This window comes from Gorilla gorilla, chromosome 9 (assembly GCF_029281585.2).
Source record: "Gorilla gorilla gorilla isolate KB3781 chromosome 9, NHGRI_mGorGor1-v2.1_pri, whole genome shotgun sequence".
Taxonomy (NCBI): domain Eukaryota; kingdom Metazoa; phylum Chordata; class Mammalia; order Primates; family Hominidae; genus Gorilla; species Gorilla gorilla.
Window position 1 is genome coordinate 122161648 of NC_073233.2, and position 18618 is coordinate 122180265.

General features: G+C 51.2%; 1 protein-coding gene across 3 annotated transcripts in view; it reads left to right on the forward strand.

Moving 5' to 3' along the window:
* Positions 1-10797, forward strand: part of ZBTB16 (zinc finger and BTB domain containing 16) — a 195784-nt gene extending 184987 nt beyond the window's left edge. For all 3 annotated transcript variants that reach the window (XM_004052158.5, XM_055356567.2, XM_055356568.2), the window contains exons 6-7: positions 2341-2508; positions 5158-10797. In XM_004052158.5, coding sequence (XP_004052206.1) covers positions 2341-2508; positions 5158-5387 — 398 coding nt within the window. In that variant the 3' untranslated portion in view covers positions 5388-10797. The remainder of the gene's footprint in view (positions 1-2340; positions 2509-5157) is intronic.
* The last annotated feature ends 7821 nt before the right edge of the window (positions 10798-18618 follow it).

The window sequence follows — 18618 nt, forward strand, 5'->3', positions numbered from 1 at the left end:
CCGCCGCCTTCCCCCCCACCCGGCTGGGTGGCTGCCGATGTACGTTTTAATTACCGGCTCCGGCTGAAGTCTCACGTGGCCTTGGCTTTATTTATTTATTTATACCTTAATGAGGATACTGAATCTTTGATTAAAGTCGTAATCGTTGCCGATTCAGTAAGGAGGGGGAGTTGGATGTCAGACCAGACAGGGCTGTGAGTGCAGACACACGGAGAGAGTGGGTTCAGGTGCACACGCAGACTGGCCCTTACTGTGTTAGACACACAACTAATTAGTACCAGGGTCTGCACAGGCCTCCACTCCCTTGAGTTTGATGGGGCTGGGGGCCAGGCAGTCCCCATGGCTCTGACAGTGAGGATGGGCAGGTAGCAATTTCCCCAGCTGAGAACCCTGGGCCTTGGCCCATCCCCAGATCTGCAGGTGAGGGACTTGCTGGCCGAGCCTCTGAGCCAGTGCAACACCCCATAGATTGGGGTGAACTGGTGTCAAGGCACGATGCCACTCTTTGAGCTTCTCCCATCTGATTCCTTGATGGAAGTGCCCCTCTCATGGCGTGGGTGCTTCTTGCAAATCTTCCACCCATGAGAAAGTCACTGATCAGACCCCAGCATCCGCTCCCCTCAGAGCCCTAAGAACCCCTCAGAGCCATCAGAACAGATGAGAATTTATGTGGGTACAGGGGCCTAACTTTGGGAGGGGGGAGCTTTGGTTAGTGGCCCGAGGAGGGGAGAGATAGGAGAGAGTAAAATATCATTTTAAAAAGGAAGTGAAGGCACAGGCATGCGAGTCTATAACGAGAAGGACAATTTATGCCCAGGCACGAGCGCAGTTTGACATGGGGATAATGAAAAAACGTAGGTCATTGTGGATGACTTAAACCTTCAGCAGCTGAAGAAAATGTATGAAATGCAGAGGACATTACACGGTTGGCAGCCCCGCACATCTGCAGAGGGACAAGTGAAATACAGTGGGCCATTCTTTACCATAAACTGTGGTTGTTGGAGATGCAGCCCAGAGAAATTGTAATTACAGTGACAAGATGAATCAGCGATATTTAAATATTCATGAACAAAGTCTGGGGTGATCAATCTATCTTTATTGTCTGTGCCTTCACTCCTGTAATAAATAAGTAGCTGGAGTCCTCACCTTTCATCCCCCAAGCCCCCCACTTCAGATATGAAAGGCAAGATGGTTATTCTTCACACCCCAACCTCTCATGCTCTGGAGATTTAAGAGTGGGATCCTCAAAAAAGAAAAGGCAGTTCTCTCCAAGTTTCATAGACCCACCATTTCCTGGGTCTGTTCTGGATCCTCCCTGTGCGATGCACTGAGGCTACAAGGATGGGTGAGGCTTGCTTCTTATCCTGGTGGTGCTTCCATGCTAGAGGTATGGTGGGCAAGCCAGTAGATACAGCATAGTGTGTCAGCAAGCTGACAAGTATATGGTACCCTGACTCTAGAGCCAGACCCAAACCTGAATCCCATCTCAGCTCCTTACTTGCTGTTTCACCTTAGGGATGACGTGGAAGCATCTCATTTTTTCTCAACTGTAAAATGAGACTAATATATTTCTTTAAGTTTGTCGCCATGATCATCTGATGCGATCACATCACACATCTGAGTGCTCAGGAAATGTAGCCCATTTTAATGCGAAAGTGCCATAAAAATGATACCACACTAATAACAGAACAAAATTCTGGGCATTTCTTCTCTTTGGGGACACAGAAGAAAGTGTGATTCATTCTGCCTGGGGAACTAAAGGGAAGCGTCCACCGGGGGGTATCATATGAGCTGGGCTTTGAAGGATGATTAGGAGTTCACCAGGGAGAAAAGAAGAAATCGAGCAGAGGAAACAGCTATGTAAGACTGTGGAGGAAGGAAATTGGGGACTGTAGAAGGTGTTTGGGGGACAATGTGAAGTTCCCCAAATTGGAGAGATTTCTTTGAAGGTTGGGGAGTCAGGCTGGAGTGACTTTCACCCTTAACCTAAAGGAAGGGGAGAAGAGGTCATCTGAGAAGCAAGATGGTGAGGTCTCATGTATCCACAAGGGGGCTTGCTTTCTGGGGACTGCTGTCTATCCCTGAACCAAATGGGCTCTCTTTTCCCAGGACTGGCCCTTGCCCCACAGATGATTATGGGGCCACAGTAAAGTATGGTCATGTGTGAAGACAGGTATTGCTTGTTTATTCAATGGAGGTGTGGCCGTGGATCCTTAAGTTGTCTTTGGAGGTGGTGAATACAGGCCGTCTCATCCTTCTCATGCACAGAATGTGCCCTACTGTCCCCTGAAGAGGGGGCAGGGAGAGGCAAAGGCCTGATCCAGCCCCTTGTCTCCACAGGCGACCACCCCTACGAGTGTGAGTTCTGTGGCAGCTGCTTCCGGGATGAGAGCACACTCAAGAGCCACAAACGCATCCACACGGGTGAGAAACCCTACGAGTGCAATGGCTGTGGCAAGAAGTTCAGCCTCAAGCATCAGCTGGAGACGCACTATAGGGTGCACACAGGTACCGAAGGCCAGGGAGGGGCCTGAGCTGGCTCTGGGACCTGGGCGGAGGTGGGAAGCAGATAGTCTCCTAGAGAAGCCTAAGTGAGGATGATCCCAGGCTGAATCAAAGAGTAGAAGAGGTTCTATTAAGAGCTGGTATGGTGGCCTGAGGGCCACCACACCCCAGTCAAGGTGGCCTGAGGGCCACCAGTCAAGGCCAAGGCAGACATTACTAATCAATCCCAGCACACTTCCCAGTGAGCCCCCATCAGCCCTCCAGGCAGCTATACCAATAGTTCAGAGGTGACATGCAAAATGATGTCTGTATATGAGTCCTGAATTAGGGGTAAGTTGGTCCAATTAGCTGAAAGTGAAGGTTAGGGTAATTTCATGTTACTCAAGGGTTAGAGTAAGAATTAGGATACATTGAATTAGGTTGTTATGAAGGTTGGGAAATTGTAAAGTTAGATTGTGTTTGGTTCTGAGATTAGAAGAGCAGATATATTTAATAATCCCTGTATGCATATGATGTTTTACCATTTCAGAGTGCCTTCACAATTTTTTTTTTTTAGACGGAGTTTCGCTCTTATTGGCCAGGCTGGAGTGCAGTGGCACGATCTCAGTTCACTGCAATCTCTGCCTCCTGGGTTCAAGCGATTCTCCTGCCTCAGCCTCCCAATTACCTGGGATTACAGGCGTGTGCCACCATGCCCAGCTAATTTTGTATTTTTTTTAGTAGAGACAGGGTTTTGCCATGTTGGTCAGGCTGGTCTCGAACTCCTGACCTCAAGTGATTCACCCGCCTTGGCCTCCAAAGTGCTGGGATTACAGGCGTGAGCCACCGTGCCCGTCCACATTATTTTTTGTATTGGAAAAAGAAATGTGGGCCACTGTTTTCCCTGAGGTCAAAAGACAAAACAAGTGAAGGGTCTTCCACAGTTTCCCAAGTTGGGGGCAGTGAAGTCCTGGAGCTTGCTTGTGAAAGCTAATTTTTCACATTTCTTCACAACTTCAAGTTCAGTGACACCACCTTAGTTGCTTAAAATTGGCCACTGTAGGAGTATTCACATCATAGCAATCAGCAGATGCTACAAACCAGGGCTTTTTGGAAAGCCAGTCATGAAACCTTTACCACCAGCACACTGCTGGTTGTGGGGAAGGCTGATTTACAGAAGGGTGAGAGGTGGTGGAAGCTGGAAAACAAAGACACCCCCTCTGATCAGGGGAGACAGCTGTCCTGTCCAGAGGAAGGGGGAGAGGTGGCTTCAGGCAGGTCCTGCTGGCTTAGAGGAGAGTACGTTGCCTTTGGAGGGGAAGGGTGGACAGAAGGAGCAGTAAGCAGAGCTATGTGTTGTCAGAGCTCGGTTTTCGTGCCCCAGTTTGAGCCCACAAGGAGAGGGTTGGGTGTCCGTTGATGACAACTATAGTGGCCGAGAGGATTTCCCAGAGCCCTGGGGTTTCCTTAGCCCCTTGTTGGGGATGTGACCTGGCAGGTGGATCATTAACTGTATTGGCAGTGACTATTGTAAATAGCTGGTCGATAGTTAGATCACTTTGGCTGTTCATTACTTCATTATTTGCTGGGGCCTGTGTGCGGGGGAGTATTGATAGCGAGATGGCTGGCCAGTTAATTACTGTATTGAAACAAGGTTCCCTTACATCCTCTGCTCAGCTCTAGGGGAGTCTATGGAAGGAAAGTTGGGGTATAGAACGCTAGGGTGTGGCTGTGTACTCCCAGGTTCTTTATCCCTCCCATCCCACCCCACCCCCAATTCCAGCCTCAGGAGGGAGGCAGGGTCCAGGGCAAGGTCTTAGCGGTTTTAGCAGGATAGGCCGGGTTGGGGGGCTCATGCCTATAATCCCAGGACTTTGGGAGGCCGAGGCAGGCAGATCACTTGAAGTCAGGAGTTCAAGTCCAGCTCTGCCAACATGGTGAATCCCTGTCTGTACTAAAAATACAAAAATTAGCCGGGCATGGTGGCGGCACCTGTGATCCCAGCTACTTGGGAGGCTGAGGCAGGACAATCACTTGAACCCGGGAGGCAGAGGTTGCAGTGAGCTGAGATTGCACCACTGCATTCCAGCCTGGGTAACAGAGTGAGACTCCATCTCAAAAAAAAAAAAAAAAAAAAAAGAGCTTTAGCAGGATAGGTGTCCCCAGGTGCAGCATATTTGAAGGACTGGGTTCCCTCAGTTTTCCCCCACCCCTGCTCCCCACCATCTGTAGCCCTGAAAGGTCTCGATCCACCTGCTCTCTGGATGGAACTGTGGCTTGAAGAGCCATTCCTGAGGACTTTGGGGCCTTTCTCTTTCTAGACACCCATTTTCTTAATTAGAAAGGGAAAACACTGTGGCCTTGGGAGAGTTAAGAATAGTAAGACAAGGAGCTGGGCAATCCAGTAGTCAACTAGCTATGTGTAGCTATTTAAATTAGTTACAATGAAATAAAATTAGAAAACTGTAGAGCTGCAGTCGCACCAGCCTCATTCATAGCCATGTGTGACTGGTGGCTGCCGTCTTGGGTGGTGCCTTCATTGTCCCAGAAAGTTCTGTTGGAGCAAGCCCAGCTGGAGGAACCCAGCTTCCCTGGCACGCCTGAGGGTGACATGGTGCCCTCACCGCCCTCTGTCTGTCCTCACTTTCTCCTGCCCTGTCCCTCCGCCCTCAGGTGAGAAGCCCTTTGAGTGTAAGCTCTGCCACCAGCGCTCCCGGGACTACTCGGCCATGATCAAGCACCTGAGAACGCACAACGGCGCCTCGCCCTACCAGTGCACCATCTGCACAGAGTACTGCCCCAGCCTCTCCTCCATGCAGAAGCACATGAAGGGCCACAAGCCCGAGGAGATCCCACCCGACTGGAGGATAGAGAAGACGTACCTCTACCTGTGCTATGTGTGAAGGGAGGCCCGCGGCGGTGGAGCCAAGCGGGGAGCCAGGAAAGAAGAGTTGGAGCGAGATGAAGGAAGGACTATGACAAATAAAAAAGGAAAAGAAAAAAAAAAAAGAGAAGGAAAAGGAAACCTGGTAGCTTTTTGGCCTTGGATTCTCTCTGGGCTCCAGATGACCTGGATGCCAAGCCACTGCCCCTCCTCTGGGGGCCTCCACCCTCCTCTCCCGGCTGGAGGTTTGCCTGATTTTCTGGGATGGGGTGGGGTATTTTGTTCACTCAAATGGTGGCACATTTTTCTCCTCCCTTCACCCAGACCTTCTTTTATGTGTCCAGAAATGGAGGCTAGAAAGCAGGTGAGAGGTCCTCTGGTCAGAGCCACACGGTCTGTGCCGGCCTTCCTCCACCAAGACCCCCAGAAGATGAAGGGAGGGAGGAGGGGAGCCAGAAGGGCGCTCCCCTGCTGATGGGTCTGGGCTGGGTCTCTAGCTGCTCAAAATGGCAGCTCTAGTTTGCTGGCGGCTGACTGGGGAGGGGAAGGGCTCTGTTTCTCTTCCCACCACTCAGCCCACCTGCTGCTTTCCTCTGCTTTGCCACATCTGGGTGTCCCCTGGTGGTCTCTGAGAGCCTCAGGACCCCTGCCCCTCCCCCAGCTCTTTGCTGCCAGCCTCCCCTTGACTCCTGTCCTCCAAGTCCCAGGGGAGTCCCGGCCCCTCAGGGACCTGGCGGTGTCTCCATCCTTCTCCGGTTCCCTAGTGGGATAGCTGCCTCTGACTTCAGGGCCCCTCCTACCCTCAGCCTTCTGAGAACACAAAACAAATCCAATACCCCACCCTAGTCCAGCACCATCGTGAGCAAGATTCCTGCTGCGCTGCTTCCAAAATGGAAAAGCATCACAACTAAATACCTGATATCCTACCAAACAAACCACAGTCCCTACGTAGCCCTACTTCAGTCCCAGGAGAAGGAATCCATGAATGGGCTGAGGTTCCAAGGGTAGGTTGTGGATGTCTTTCTCTAGAGGGGCCCCACACCTGGAAAAGAGGACACCCAGCCCGTGGGGTGAGGGAAGCTGGGCAAGGGAGAAAGTTGTTGAGTCACACTGGGGACCCCAGATGTAGTGAGCTCAGAAAGAAAAGCCAGGTCCAGAGAGAGTCGCACAGAATTCCTGACTCACAGCGCCCCTCGGTCCACAGTGGAGAGGAGGAGGAGGAGGAGCTGCAGGAGGGGGAGGAGCTGCAGGAGGAGGAGGAGTTGAAAGCGCTTTGGCCTTGTGTTATGTTTTGCTTCTTTTCTGTGTCCCCTGTTAGCACATTGTACTTGAATTACCTCAGTTTTTTGTGACCTCATGAGCTTTTTTAACCTCTGTATCTCTTTTTCGGTTGGGGCTTGGAGGAATGGGGAGGGTGTTCTTTTCTGTTTCTTGTGTAAATTAATAGTTGTTTTTATAGACTTCAGCTGGCCAAGACCCTCCCCGTGCCCCTGGAGACCAGCCTCCCAGCTGGCAGGAACTGTGCAGGAGGAGTTAATACTCAGGATCTGAATGTGAGGGCCGAGGAGGGCGAAGAGCGTGGGTGGGGAGGGGATGTTGCATTGGGGTCCATGGTCCCCAAAGGGCACTAGGGAGTCACTTTTGGCTCCGCTGGTGCATGAAGTCACCTGTGGCCACCATCCGTTCCGCCTAAAACACTCTGGAGAGAATCCCACCTTTCTTACAATTTGCTGGGCCATTGAGGTTTGAGGGCCTGTGTTTGGATCCTTGCAACTGTGTGGTCTCACCTCTGTGCGTGCATTCTCATTGCCAGAATTGGTCTATTTTCACGGCTGGTCTTTGGGGAGGGGGGCGGGATCCAGCCTTTGTTTTGTTGTGTTGGGGTGGGGGTGTTGTTTTTCTAAAAGCTACCTCTTATGTTTGTCCAGTTGTTCTTTTGTTCCTTTCCCGCCTCCCATTCTGCTGCTCTTCCTCCCTCTTTTCCCCAACCTCCCCCGGCCCTCCTGAATTTTGGAAAGCACACTTGCAATATTTGTGTTTGCTTTGGGACGGACCCTCCGTTTCATCTCATGCTTTATGTGTAAGAGTTTTTTATTATTTTTTCTTTCCTTTCTCTCTCTGAGAAAGTTGTGGCTGCGTTTTGATCTTAGGTTTTACAAAGTGGTTTAGGGAAGCGGTTTTGGGGAGAAGGATCACGAGGAATGCAGGGAAGCCGGAGGGATGGGTGCTGCTGCGACGACCCCCCGTCCCTCGGCCCCAGCCCTCCTGCCCTCCCCTTCAATCTCATCCACCAAATCTGAAGGCCTTAAAATTGTGTGTTGGGAGGATGTGAATTGGGAGGACGGTGTCACTAGACTGTGGATTAGGGATGGTAAAGTAGGGAGGATGCTATTTTGCAACTATAGTAACGACTTAGTGTTTTGGAAAGGAAAAGAAGTTAAACTTGAAATACGTGACTAGAACAGTTGTCATGTTTATAATGTGAAAAGGGTGAAATCATTTGGGGGAGGGGCCGTCTGTAAGAAATCATTATGCACTATGGCTTCCTCCTCTGGTCTGGGAAGAAGCGGGGACTGGCTGGCCCTCAGGGGATCTGTAAATCCCAGAAAACAGTATTTTAAACAGCAAGATGTCATTCAACATTGGTGGGGAAGGAAGAGAAAAAAATCAAACTATTCCATAGAACTAGCTGGCCCCCTCACTCCCGTGCCCTTCCCACTCAGCCTGGGCCCCTCCCAGCTCCATTCATAAAAGCTGAGAGGGTTGAGCTAATCTTTACAAATTGTAATATTTTTGTAGTATCTGTTAGTTCCTTCGTCAGTTCTGCAGAACCTTGCCCTTTCCTTTTGTAATGTGAATAGGAAGACAAAAGACAAAAAAAAATCCACCACCACCAAAATATCCCTTTGTACATGTGTGTGCGTGTGCGTGTGTGCTTTGTGTGTGTGGTTGTGTGTTAAATCATGCAGTATTGTCGTAATCTGGTGTTGCAGCATTGGATGGTACTAAATCAGCACCTGGATGCCCCACCCAACCCCATGGGCCCTGCAGACCCCAGTAGGGAGGTATGGGGAGAGCTCAGGGGAGTGTGGTTTCTGAGGGCTACTGTCTGGGGACACCTCTGAACTTATTGTACCTTCCTCTCCCCATGAAGACACCTGAATAGAGTCTAACATGCCTCTTCTCCAACTTCCTACCTACAACAACAGAACAGTTCTAATGTTGCACGGCCTAGTGGCCAGGGGGCAAGCTAAGAGGCTGTCTGGAGGCTTTATATGTGTCTGGAGTTAAGGGGAGAGGAGGAGGGTAGACAGGGGTCTCTCCCCAGGTGGGATCTGAATATCTGTCCTCCCCTCTTCATGCCACCTGACTCCTTCGGCCCCCTGGCTGCCTTTAGCTGTGGTACTGCTGACAACTGCTTGCTACTGCCTTATCCAGCACAGTGAAAAACTTCTCCAGCCTGGCAAGGCCACGTTGGTTAATAGTCCCTTTCCCATGTCCAGCTCCTACAAATATGTCCCTTAATGCATTTGGTGACATTTACACCTCACTCATGTGCTGTTTCCCTATTCACTCCTTCACTCATTCAAAGCATTAAAATCCTATGTATATATAGGATAGACAAATATATAGATATATAGATATATATATATAGCAAGAGATTGATATAAAATAGTAAATATCATTGCTGCTTTGGGCTGCTTTGGAGGAGGAGGCCATGAATATGGGGAAGGCAGATCTGGGGTGCAGGGGTGGGTAGGGAGGCTGGGGGACCCAGTGATTCAGTACAATCCAAGGGATGCAACGCGGGCTTGTTTAATCTTTGTGCCTGAACAGTTTTTCCATGTTGAGAAAAAAAAGAAAAAAAAACTGCTGCAATTTTTCACAAGTGTATGGTACCTTTCTGGATGCTATTGGTACAGTTGCTGTGGATGAAAGAGGGCCATTGAGCTTACCTCCCTATAGGGGAGAGAGCAGAGGTGGGGCAGCCTTTCGACTCTGTCCATGAGGGGTGGCAGGGTCAGGGTAGTTTTTGGGCCTGTTTCCCGGCAAGCCGAGCTAGGGTGAAAACTGGGGACGCACCAGGATGTGAAACAGAAAAGCAGAAGATGAGACTCTGTTCATTCACTTTTCCTAGGCCCATCCTGTGGTCATCTTTCCCCCTCCCATCATACCTCCTCCTTCCTGGAGCCTCTGCCGGCTTGGCTGTAATGGTGGCACTTACCTGGATATTTCAGTGGGAGGATGAAAGGCGAGACTCACCCTATGCGGTGGGACAGATGGGGAGAGGAAAAAGGCAGATATGGCCAGGCGAGGGGCGCAGGACAAACCAGAGAGGTTGGGTCAGGGGAAAAGGGTGGGGAGAAAGAGGGGTGCAGGCCCTGCAGGCCGGTTAGCCAGCAGCTGCGGCCTCCCCGGGCCCTTGGCATCCAACTTCGCAGACAGGGTACCAGCCTCCTGGTGTGTATCATAGGATTTGTTCACATAGTGTTATGCATGATCTTCGTAAGGTTAAGAAGCCGTGGTGGTGCACCATGACATCCGACCCATATATATAAAGATAAATATATATATATATGTATGTAAATTATAGCACTGAGGGCCCTGCTGCCCTGCTGGACCAAGCAAAACTAAGCCTTTTGGTTTGGGTATTATGTTTTGTTTTGTTATTTGTTTGTTTTTGTGGCTTGTCTTATGTCGTGACAGCACAAGTGCCAGTCGGATTGCTCTGTATTACAGAATAGTGTTTTTAATTCATCAATGTTCTAGTTAATGTCTACCTCAGCACCTCCTCTTAGCCTAATTTTAGGGGGTTGCCCAATTTTGTTTCTTCAATTTTACTGGTTACTTTTTTGTACAAATCAATCTCTTTCTTTCTCTCCTCCCCACCTCTCACCCTTGCCCTCTCCATCTCCCGCTCCCGCCCTCCCCTCCTCCCTCTGGCTCCCCGTCTCATTTCTGTCAGCATCATTCTCTCTCCCTCTCTCCTGCCTCCTGCTGCCCCCTCCCCAGCCCACTTCCCCAAGTTGTGCTTGCTGCTCCTTATCTGTTCTAGTTCCGAAGCAGTTTCACTCGAAGTTGTGCAGTCCTGGTTGCAGCTTTCCGCATCTGCCTTCGTTTCGTGTAGATTGACGCGTTTCTTTGTAATTTCAGTGTTTCTGACAAGATTTAAAAAAAAAAAAAGGAAAAAAAAAGAAAAAATGAATTTACTGCTGCAGGTTTTTTTCTCTCTCCATGTGTCACTAAGTGAAGTTTGTGCCTTCTATAGCAAAGAGAATATTTTTTACATCCTACTAACGGTAGATTTTTTTGTAGTGAACATTTTTTGTATTTTTATTTATAAGTCTCATAAGAAAAATAGCAATGTTCAGTTGTATACCTTGAATCTGCAGTTAGAAGAGAATAAAGTTAATTCAGTTGTCTCTCGCTTGAAGCGTCCCACCTTTTTATTGAAGTACTTGGTTTTTTTTGTTGTTGTTGTTTTTTTTTGCCTTTTCTTGTGTGGGGAGCATGGTAGAGGAATTAAGATTTTTGTGTGGGGACTGGGAAAAAGAAAGCTCTGTATTACACATATTTAGACTTATCTATGTGTCACTTTTATGCCACATTTACAAGGCACATATGCACTGAATAACATTTTTCTAATACTTTTTAGTTAAAAAATGTTAAATACGTTAATATCGTATGATCCTTGGTACAATGTGCTAGGTAGGCACTTGTTCACTTATTCAGCAAGACCACCATGTACCAGTTACTGTTGTCGGCGCTGGGAATTACAGCAAAGGACAAAACAGACAAACCCTGGCCGCCCTGGGGCTACCATGCTAGCGGGCCGCTGAGTCGGAATCCGTGGCTGTGTTAGGATAACTTGCTCAGGATTGCACGGCTGGTGAGCAGCAGTCAGAACTCCATCCACCTCTCCTGACACCAGGCCAGGTTCCTTTACTCCAGAGCTCTCAAAGCGGGGGTCTCACGTCTTCTTTAGTCTTTAGAGAGACATTTTCAACTGACTCCTTAGCGGCTAAGCAAGCTTCAGAAATTTCTCAACAAGAAGCTTCCACACAATCAAAGGTCCCTGCCTGCGTCTATAGCAGCCAAGAGCTGTTAAGAAAGGAGATTGGAGCAGGTGGCCTTGTGCAGGGGAGGGGATGGGTGGGAGGTGGCCGTGCAAGCTCTGCATTGTCATGGACAGAATAAAGGATTTCCACAACACTCAATGGGTACGATTCCCTCCCTGTCTCATCTCCCTGTGTCTGGGCCAAGCCCTCTTCTCTGGCCCTTTCCCCGTTCCTCTTATCGGGGATAGAAGCATCACCCTATCTTTAGCTGTAAAACCAAAGCCACTCAATCCTAGACATGGTGCTTCAGCACCTCTGCCTGAGGCCGTCCTCACTGCCTGTCTCTGACCAAAATAACCCCTCTCCTCCTCAAGACCCAGGGGACACAGCCATGATTGTCGTGCTGGGTCACTCCGGTATGGTAAACCCACACCAAGCATCAGGCCTGGCCTCCAGCATCACCAGGAGTCTCAGGGAGCCATCACCCCACGCGCCACCGCCACCCACCTGGGGAGCCAAACAAGGCCTGGCCTGCCAGGGGTGGCACTGGGAGGGTTACCTTTCAGCCCTGTTCTCCTGGGGCCAAGGCCCGCGTCTGTCTGACCCTGGGGTTGCTGAGCAGAAACCACCTGGAGCTACCCCTACCGCCGGACAATCTTCCCAGGAGGAGGAACAGGTGCAGCCTGGGGGCCTCCAGCCCCTAGAAGTTGCTTCTCTGTCTTTGCTTTCTCCTCTCCCTCTTTGCCGTCTGCTGTGCTTTCTTCAACCCTCCTGCCCCTCATCTTTTTCCTCTCTCCCAATCTTTTTTCTCTCCTTTCCACTCCTCCCCTCTCTTCCTCATCTGTGGTCTTTTCTCCTTTCTTTTTGCTTTTGTTTCTCTGTCCCACCTTATTTTCCCTCTCCACATATTTCTCATCTGGGAAACCAGTCCTTAACCAAATTCTGTGTTTTGATTTTGAGCGGTTGCCACCATTCCCCCAAGCCGTCCTGATCCTGGCTTTTCTTGGGCCCCTGCCTATTTACTCACCCCCACACTCTACTCCAACTCCCTGACACACACACACACACACACACACACACACACACACACACACACACACACAGCCTCCTCGCCCCTCCCCCAGCTCCCCTCCCCTCCCTCAGGCCTCAGCTTTCTCTTGACAGATGGGAGGGCAGTGAGCACTCCCTCTTTAAAACAACATTTAATCGCCGTTTTCTGTTCTTGGACATCAAAGCTGGGGCTTAGGCGCTGTGCTGGGGTCGCGGCGGCGCGGGCGCTGGGGGAGAGGAGGTGAGTGAATAGGGGCTGGGCTGAATGGGCTTTGTGTGACCGCCAGCTCTGCCAGCTTTACATGCTCTTTGACCCAGATATGATCTCATGGAGAGAAAGGGGCCCTGGCCAGGCCAGCCTGAGAATGCTCCCTCCGTGGCCTGACTCAACCCCTCTCCTCCCTGCCTGGGGCAGGCGGCCCCACTGCCGCCCCCTGCCAGCCCCGGCTGCCACTGCCCTCTGCCCCAACCCTGGCAATTGTGGGCAGCCTCCTCCAGAACACACTCACCAGGAGGGCACATTGCTGGGGTCAGAAGAGGGGACAGGCACCGAGGCAGGGGCTGGGAGGATGCCGCCATGGGGCTGCAGGGTGTTCTCCAGGGACCTTAAGCGGGAGCTCCCCGCATGCCCTGTAGTCTTGGCTGGGTTCAAGGAGGCGTTTGGGTCATTTCAGCCTTAGCAGCTCTCCTCCCAGTGACTCTGAGGAACTCCTCTCCTGACCAAAGTGGAGAGCTGAGGCCCGGCGCCAGTACAGGTTTGCTGAAGACTCAGGCAAGTTGCAGCCCGTGAGAAGAGGCATAAGGGAAGCCAAGGCCAAGGCCGCCTCCCTCCACTCAGCACGGCCAGGCCTTCCCATGTGGGAGCCCCTCACGCCCCTGGCACCAGGAAGGGAGGGGATTGGGGATCTGAAGATGACTGGCCTCAGTGCCCTGCTTCAGCCCAGACCCTCTCTCACTTCCATCCTCTGCTTTGCTTGCTGCCCGAGCGATTTTCCAAAAATGCAAATAGCGTCATGTCGCTCCCTGGATGAGAGTCCCTGGTGACTCCTCAGTACTCTGAGGATGGAATTCAAACTCCTTAACAAAGTTCCAAGACACCCTGAGTGACAGAGCCCCTGCTCAGCACCCAACTTCGTCTTAAGATTACTCTTGAGCCCCTTGGCCAACCCCTACTCTGCTCCAGCCGATGGGACCATGGGTGTTCTGGGCCACACCGAGCTCCATTCCCCTGTGGGCCTGTGCGTGTGCTGTTTCCTCTTCTGAGAGCTACACAAACACACACACCCCTTCTGTCTGGCTCTCTCAACTTCTCCTTTTTCACTTTTCAGCTCAAACCTTCTCTCAGGAAGCCTTCCCTGGACCCCTGAAGCTGAATTAGGCATAGAGTCTCTATAGTACCATTTAGTCACCTGTTTCCTTAACTGTCACCATTACCAGACTGTCAGTTCCTTGAGGTCAGGAATTGTGTGTTGTCTATCTTTGTGTTCCCAGAGCTTCATGCTGCCTGGCACATGATAGGCACCCGGTAAATCTTTGTTGTATAAATAGATGAAAGAAAGAGAGGGAGAAGGAGGGAAACAGAGAGGTAATTAGCACTCCAGGGCTCATGTTGCAGTTGTCAGGGGCACGTGAGAGCAGGGAAGGAGGAACATCACATGCCCACTCGGGCACCTCCCCAGGACACGTGTACACACACGCAGAGGCCCGGTGGGGGGGGCTTCTGCATCCCCACACCTGTGCTCATGTCGATTCATAGACCACCTGACCCGTGCCTGCCACATGCCAGAGGAAGGAGCAGGAGGCAACAGGGCAGTGGCGCTTCATAGTTGGGAGCTGCCTGGGTGTTGCTGGGCAGGATGCGGGGCAGGAGAGGGGCTGGGGGGTTGCATATGTAGGCACCTGGTCCTTGGCCCATGGGGGCAGGTCCATCCCCCAGCTCTCTGTGTGGTTTCAGGCCCAGCCCCGCCGCCATCCCCACTTCCACTCGTGGGCTGGCAGGAGGGCAGGCTCCTCTCCAGGCTGCGTTTTCTGCACCCAGGGGGTGCCTCAGTGAAAGTGAACTCTCTCATTTAAACCTGACTCTGCCGCCCTGCAGCCCCCTGCAGCGCTAATTACCCTGTAGTTCTAAACTGATTGCTGTACACTAAGCTTAAGCCCTCCTTTATTTATTTACTGACTACATTAATGGCAAAGCCACGCTGCGTTCAGCCGCTCCCAACTGTACACCGGCTGGCTGCACCCGTTCCCTCATGTCTTCCCAGGGAGGCAGGGTGGAGAGATGCAGCCTGGCATAAGGCCCCCTTACCCACCACCCTGACTGAATCTCCAGGGCCAGACAACATGAGAAATCATTGAGTTCATCCATACCTACTCTGGGACCCGATGGGGCTCCTCTTATTCTGACTCTGTGACAGAGTGGGAACATACAACACACAACAGCTCACCAAACAGAGGGGTCTGCTATTCACAGCACACTCAGAATGCTGCCTTTCAGCCTTCACTTGTGGGATGAGATGCTGAGCGCTGGCCTCATTTTACAGATGGGTAAACTGAGGCTGTGACTCCATAGCTGGTAGGTGGTATCTCAGGCATGCTGTCCATTGAGGAGATGGCCGCCCCACTTGTCCCCACCCAGCCAGCTTTGACAATTTCTGTTGTGTGTTCCCATAACTTCTACCCCTTGCCACGAGAAAGGAAGCCCTTCCCTATGTGGAACTGAAACTGCTTTTTTGCTCTCAGCTTTTCTGCCTCATTCACCTGCTTGTCCAGAATTTGCTGGCAACTTTGGGAATAGAGCCTTTCCTTCATTCTCAGCCTTTACCAAGCAGGTCTAAGTCAGACCTTCGATGCCAATCCCCACTTCCCTCCAGCACTCACACATCCAGGGATGTCTGGGGAGAGGAGGCCCGCTCCGGGCTCCCGTGTGGTCAAGCCCCGCTGGTTCTCCCATTCTGGGGTACAGAGGTGCCCATAAACACTGTCCTTGCCTGCATCTCTGAGTGCCCTCAAATCCCCTGAGGCAGAGCTGGGCCCTGGCCTTAGGGCACAGCAGCTCTCTGAAGGCCAGATGGGCCCCATCAGGGTGCAGCATACGGACCCACGGAACCAAGTACCCAGGCTCTACTCTGATGCCAAATAGCTTGGTGGCTGCCGTGCGGTGCACCCCAGAGGAAGAGGGGCAGCTGAGATTTGGCAGAATCTGGGATTCAGTCGAGGGGACCTGGGTTTGAGGCCAGCTCTGCTGTGCACCGCGTGACCTTCACTGCATCTCAAAGGCTCCCGAAGGCCTCACTTCCTCAACCATAAGACTGGGGTCAGCAAATACCTAGCCCACCCATCCTCAGGACAATTGTGAAGCCAACTAGAGTAACGACGTGAATCAGCTTTCTAAACACCACGATGCTATAAACGTGAGTTATCAATGGGGACAGGCTCTGGCTGGTCTGGAAGGGGAGCTGGGGTCCTAGACATTTATTTCCAGAACAGGAGCACACGGAGCCGGGGACCCAGGAGCGTGAGATTCTGGAGTGAGTGAGGCTGCTGCCGGCATCTCCGGGACTCTGTCTCCACCTAGTGGGCACTGACTGCAGGTGCTTCTGCTGCTAAGGCCTCCTGGAAAGCAACTGGGGTTGCACATCCCCTTAAAAGCTGCCTTGGGGCCGGGCGCGGTGGCTCACGCCTGTAATCCCAGCACTTTGGGAGGCCGAGGCGGGTGGATCACGAGATCAGGAGATCGAGACCATCCTGGCTAACACGGTGAAAGCCCTTCTCTACTAAAAATACAAAAAATTAGCTGGGTGTGGTGGCGGGCGCCTGTAGTCCCAGCTACTGGGGAGGCTGAGGCAGGAGAATGGCGTGAACCCGGGAGGCGGAGCTTGCAGTGAGCCGAGATCGCGCCACTGCACTCCAGCCTGAGCGACACAGCGAGACTCCGTCTCAAAAAAAAAAAAAAAAAAAAAAAAAAAAAAAAGCTGCCTTTTGGTTCCGCCGGGCCTGGAGGCTCACACCTGTAATCCCAGCACTTTGGGAGGCCGAGGCGGGTGGATCACCTGAAGTCGGGAGTTTGAGACCAGCCTGGCCAACATGGAGAAACCCCATCTCTACTAAAAATAAAAATAAATTAGCCGGGTGTGGTGGTGCATGCCTGTAATCCCAGCTACTCGGGAGGCTGAGGCAGGAGAATCGCTTGAACCCGGGAGATGGAGGTTGCGGTGAGCCGAGATGGCGCCATTGCACTCTAGCCTGGGCGACAAGAGCGAAACTCCATCTCAAAACAAACAAACAAACAAAAAGCTGCCTTGGTTCCTTTGGGTCCCCTGCTATCCGAGGTCAGGGTAGGGCTGAGTAAGGAGGGAATGTGGTTCAGATTTGTGCCAGAGAAGAAACGCTTTAAACTACTCGGGGTTGGGGGACGGTGTTCCGCTGGGCCTTTCCAGAAGTCTTCCTGAGTCAATAGTTCTTTCTTGACTTTTCTTCTCCCATCCACCAACTGGCCATATCAAATCCAACTCCTCCCATCCCTAAAAAGCTGAATGGGAAGCTGCTGTCAGTCAGCCCTAACCCCAGGGATACGCGAGGCCTCATCTTGCACTGAGGGAAGAACAACCTCAGATGGAATTCAGCTTCTCGAAAGCTTTGTGACTGGTTAAGAAGCAGGCAGGCCTCGAAGGGTTTGCAGAAGGAGCCCAGAGTGCCCCTAGGGCTGGGTCACTGAGACCCTGGGACGTGACAGTAACAGGCTGCAGGGCAATGGGACAAACTCTTACTTCCTGAGGTCCTGAACCTTCCGAAAGCCTAGAAAACCCATAATGGAGGGTCGCTGAAGTCAGCTCCTGCCTTTAAATCCAACTGCCCTTTTTAAATTTTATTTTTATTTTTTATCTTCAGCTTTTAAGTTCAGGGGTACGTGTGCCGGATGTGCAGGTTTGTTCCATAGGCAAACACGCGCCGTGGTGGTTTGCTGCACAGATCATCCCATCACCTAGTTACTAAGCCCAGCATTCCTTAGCTATTCTTCCTCATGCTCTCCCTTTCACCCCCCAACCCAACACAGGCCCCGGTGTGTGTTGTTCCCCTCCACGTGTCCATGTGTTCTCATTGTTCAGCTCCCACTTATAAGTGAGAACACGCGGTGTTTGGTTTTTTGTCGAACTGCCCTTTTAATGCAGTGAGTGAGACTGGTGCCTGTCCTAAACCCTCCACACCCCACTTTCAGCTCTCAGAACCAGTTGACCAGCCAACCCCTGCACTCGGCCTACAGATGATTTGACTGGAAGTGATCTTAGGACAGGTCATCTTTTCACTCTCCTTGCCTCTGTGCGCTTCCAGCCATCTCAAATGGATGCAACTAAATGGTTTGGAAAACCCCTCCAACACAAAACTGCTAGGATTCTGGGACTCTGGGACTCTACTATAGAGCCAACTATAAAGATCCTCAGAAAAACACATACCCCTGGCTCCCTATCACCTGTCAGCACTTTTTAAAGCAGCAGCATTTCACTTTGTTTTCCCCTCCACGCCGACCAGTGTGGTCTTCAGCATAGAGTGAGCTTCTAGTGACACGAGCTGGAGGGAAAGAGGAAGTGCATCATGACGGCTCGTCCAATGGACAAGGTAAGGGAAAGATCTTCCCTAATAACTCTCCATTTGGAAAGGAGGGAGTCACAAATGGCAGGGGAGGTGGGGACACTGGCCCTCACCAGCTCAACTTGAGGAATACTCACCTTACTCTCAGAAATCTGTCGATTACCATTCCTCCTTCACCCCCATCCCAAGCATGGGTACTTGACCTTTTCCTGAATTCTCCACAGCTGACACCAGCTGAATGCTTTTCCTGAATTCTCTGGCACAGCTGAGACCAGCCTGGGATATTTAAATTAGATTTCTCTGAAGTCTCAAGGATGGCAAAAGAAAACAAGCACCAATGAAACTGAGTACCCTCCTGTTTCTAAGAGAAAAAAAGTTAATTTTTACAGTTATGATTATTTTCTTTTCTCTTTTCTCTTTTCTCCTATTCCCTGCTTCCTACTTAACTCTTTAGAAATGGTTATAACCTTTACCTTCCCTTCACCAGACACTCCCTTCTGGGCAAGCTTATCTGACTGTGTGCTTACTTAGCAGCTCCAGAGCCGAGCTCTCTCC